The sequence below is a fragment of the Pecten maximus genome, unplaced genomic scaffold (assembly GCF_902652985.1).
Source record: "Pecten maximus unplaced genomic scaffold, xPecMax1.1, whole genome shotgun sequence".
NCBI classification, from domain to species: Eukaryota; Metazoa; Mollusca; class Bivalvia; order Pectinida; family Pectinidae; genus Pecten; species Pecten maximus.
This window is the reverse complement of record NW_022979913.1, coordinates 4870-9125: the sequence shown is the minus strand read 5'-3', so window position 1 is coordinate 9125 and position 4256 is coordinate 4870. Positions and strand designations below refer to the sequence as shown.

Here is a 4256-nt window from a genome sequence, read left to right as displayed (position 1 = left end):
CTACCCCTATGTTACACACTCCCCTCCATAGCCCCTACCCCTATGTTACACACTCCCCTCCATAGCCCCTACCCCTATGTCACACTCCCCTCCATAGCCCCTACCCTTATGTCACACTCCCCTCCATAGCCCCTACCCCTATGTTACACACTCCCCTCCATAGCCCCTACCCCTATGTCACACTCCCCTCCATAGCCCCTACCCTTATGTCACACTCCCCTCCATAGCCCTTACCCCTATGTCACACTCCCCTCCATAGCCCCTACCCCTATGTCACACTCCCCTCCATAGCCCCTACCCCTATGTTACACACTCCCCTCCATAGCCCATACCCCTATATCACACTTCCCCTCCATAGCCCCTACCCCTATGTCACACTCCCCTCCATAGCCCCTACCCCTATGTCACACTCCCCTCCATAGCCCCTACCCCTATATCACACTTCCCCTCCATAGCCCCTACCCCTGTCACACTTCCCCCTCCATAGCCCCTACCCTATGTTACACACTCCCCTCCATAGCCCCTATCCCTATGTTACACACTCCCCTCCATAGCCCCTATCCCTATGTTACACACTCCCCTCCATAGCCCCTACCCCTATGTCACACTCCCCTCCATAGCCCCTACCCCTATGTCACACTCCTCTCCATAGCCCCTACCCCTATGTCACACTTCCCCCTCCATAGCCCCTACACGTTTGTCACGACACTCCCATCCATAGCCCCTACCCCTATGTTACACAATCCCATTTATAGTCCCTACCCCAAGGTCACACACTCCCCTCCATACCCCCTACCTATATTTCACATACACCCCCTTCTATAACCCATGAATATCCTTGGCTGCCTTCCTCAATATGTGGCGTGTAATCGGTGGATTTCATCAAAAGACCCATTTAAATGCTTTGTCAATTAAATAACCCACAGTTGGTTGATTCTGCTGCTATCTAATTGTGTACCTTTGAATGACAATATAAATTGTATAAAGAAAACCCTATCATATTACTAGTTAGCTGTCAGTCGAGCTTGTGTGATTGTAGTATTTTGTTACATGTCATGGCAGTTTGGCTTCTAAAATACAGATATACAGATAGACATTATTAATAACTTGAGATTCCCCAGTGGGTGTTTAAATGACGTGCCAGAAAGGTTTGTTACATGACTCATTAACAATAAGATTATATGGGAATGTAATAGAACAAGGACACCTTGGATCACAACTATTTGTGTATAGAGAGATCGCCATTGGACCTCTACCCAAAGTGAATTGTTGATTGAATTCAAATACCTGCTGTGTATAATGAAATCAGAGTTTCAAAAATAGTATTATCTACATCTTAACTTCCCCTCCATTTCCTTAGCTATTCCTATTTCAACCCTTCCTCCCTCTATAGCCTTAGATATTTCTATCTCAACCGCTCCCCCTCCTTAGCGCCAAGCTATTCCTATCTCAAGCTCTCCCTCTCCCTAACCCCTAACCCTCTCTCAACTGCTCTCCCTCCGTAACCCTAGCTATTACTATTTTAACCCTTCCCCTCTATAGCCCCTAACTATTCCTATCTCAACCCACTCACCCACCCCACCCCACCCCTCCATAGCATTTAGCTTTTCTCCCTCGATAAGCCCTTACTCCTTTATGGTTTCGTCTCTCGATAGTCCTTAGTCCTCCAGGGTTGACTCCCTCGATAGCCCTTACTCCTCCAGGGTTGACTTCCTCGATAGCCCTTACTCCTCAAAGGTTCACTCTCTCGATAGCCCTTAGTCCTCCAGGGTTTACTCCCTCGATAGCCCTTACTACACCAGGGTTTACTCCCTCGATAGCCCTTAGTCCTCCGAGTTTCGTCCCTCGATAGCCCTTACTCCTCCTGGGTTCACTCCCTCGGTAGCCCTTACTCCTCTTAGGTTCACTCCCTCGATAGCCCTTAGTCCTTCGTGGTTTTCTCCCTCGATAGCCCTTACTTCTCCAGGGTTGACTTCCTCGGTAGCCCTTAGTCCTCCAGGGTTGACTTCCTCGATAGCCCTTACTCCAGGGTTGACTCCCTCGATAGCCCTTACTCCTCCAGGATTCACTCCCTGAATAGCCCTTACTCCTCCAGGGTTGACTCCCTCGATAGCCCTTACTCCAGGGTTGACTCCCTCGATAGCCCTTACTCCTCCAGGATTCACTCCCTGAATAGCCCTTACTCCTCCAGGATTCACTCCCTGAATAGCCCTTACTCCTCCAGGGTTGACTCCCTCGATAGCCCTTACTCCAGGGTTGACTCCCTCGATAGCCCTTACTCCTCCAGGATTCACTCCCTGAATAGCCCTTACTCCTCCAGGATTCACTCCCTGAATAGCCCTTACTCCTCCAGGGTTGACTCCCTCGATAGCCCTTACTCCTCCAGGACGCACTCCCCTCGATAGCCCTTGCTCCTTTAGAATTCTACATGTACTTCCTCAAATTATTCCGCGACTGTTGTCCGTGGTCCGTCTGTCCGTCAACAATCCTTATCGCTAATTCTTGAAAAGAACTTGAAGGATATTCCTCAAACTTTATTTGTAGGTTCCCCTTTGTCCCTAGTTGTGCCAATTCAATTTAGATTTTTGATCAGAAAAACAAAATGCCCAACAACGTACTAAAGGGATCTTTATCAAACTTAACATGCAGATTCCACTTGTTCGTGTTATCAAGAGGAAAAGCGAAAGAATGGAAAAGTAGAGAGAATATCAATCTGATATAGAACCAATGAGAATAATTCAATGGTGTGTGCCAAGATCCCTCTAGGATATCTTGCTGATAGAACATCGTTGTAGTTATAGGCTATATAAACAGAGACTGATAATAGAAATATAGTTTTATACATGTAGGTCCATGGTATAAATTTTTCAATTGTAAATGATTTTTTCAATCAATTTACGGACAAAAATAAGTGTCCGATGTCTGTACAAGGTAGGTGTTATTTGTAGCTATATGGATTATATTTTTATAAAATTTCATTGTGACTCCCTGTCCTAATAGCTGGATTGCATACATTGAAAATAATTGATAAATATTCTTTTTCTTCGCACGAGTGAAAAATATCAAAATATTTGGTCATACTCGTGAAACATATGTTATATTTAACAGGAAACAATTCAATTTTCTTTTTATTGCATTTCATAAACTTAAAAACAAAATTAAAAACATCGAAAGAGTAATGGTGAATTAGTGCGGGAATCAGTAATGACGTCATCTCTTTGTGACGTTACTCCAGTTACTCCACATCAACTTGACGGCGCTATTTTCAAAGGACTGATCAACGCAATTGAAGTATTTTCTGCTGTTATCGGAGAATATACATTGTATATGAATAACGTCAAGTGAGTATTTTGTCAAAAACTAGTCTGAAAATTTCAGAAATACTGCAAATTTTTTTTTATCTATCTCCACTTCGATTGCAAAAATCGGCAAGGACCTGAGACTTATTATACTGAACTTATATACAGATCTCTGATTCAACGAAGTGAATACAAAGCAAAGCTTATATTTTCACTATATCTTATAAATTTCTATATTTCACTGGCAAAAAAATGCAAAAAAAAACAACTTTTATTGTATACTTAGTATTCTAACACGATTCGTTTGCAACGCGTGTTTTGATTGGTTGCGGACCAACTTCTAATCTGCGATAGAACCATGACCTATCGTGTATAGCCACGCCCCGTTTCTAATCAAAACAATATGGCGTCAAGTTCGATTCGTAGCGAAATTCAACACTCTGACCATTTATGATTGATGACCCGTGATATTGGAATCGAAAGTGAAGAAATCGATTAGAATGAATTAACTAAATGAATTTAACAAAAATCGTTAGCATCATTCTTACCGTCATTTATTGATTGAAACGTTCATTTCGTCCGTGTGAAAGCATCTAAGGTCAAGTAAAATCCTAAATGAAATGGAACAAGTGCACACAACTTCACATAACGGTTGAGCCTGTAGAAACACATCAACTCTGCCTTTGTTAAAATGCAAATGTCGTTAAGCATACTGCGTAAATCCAAATATGTCTTTAAATCTTCTGAAACAGGACTTTCACAACAATCCAAATACCCCGCTTCGCTAACATACAGACCGAGCTCTCTGTAGTATAAACGCAATTCTTAATAAAATTCAAGCTCAATGTATGTACAACCTGTAAAAGCATGTCTTCGGAACTTTTTTGAAGTGCACAGAAACCAAACGCGTGAACTCACAAGCAATTATCGGCATGTGCCGATTAGAACACCAGAAAT

The 4256-nt window shown here is 43.1% G+C and overlaps 1 protein-coding gene across 1 annotated transcript; it reads right to left on the bottom strand.

The window, feature by feature from the left end:
- Nucleotides 1-1823: 1823 nt before the first annotated feature.
- LOC117319306 lies at nucleotides 1824-2414 on the bottom strand (the record flags this gene model as incomplete). The annotated part of the gene is made up of 1 exon (XM_033874136.1): nucleotides 1824-2414. A coding segment is annotated over one exon (591 nt), but the record flags the coding sequence as incomplete, so codon positions are not given.
- Between the last annotated feature and the right edge of the window lie 1842 nt (nucleotides 2415-4256).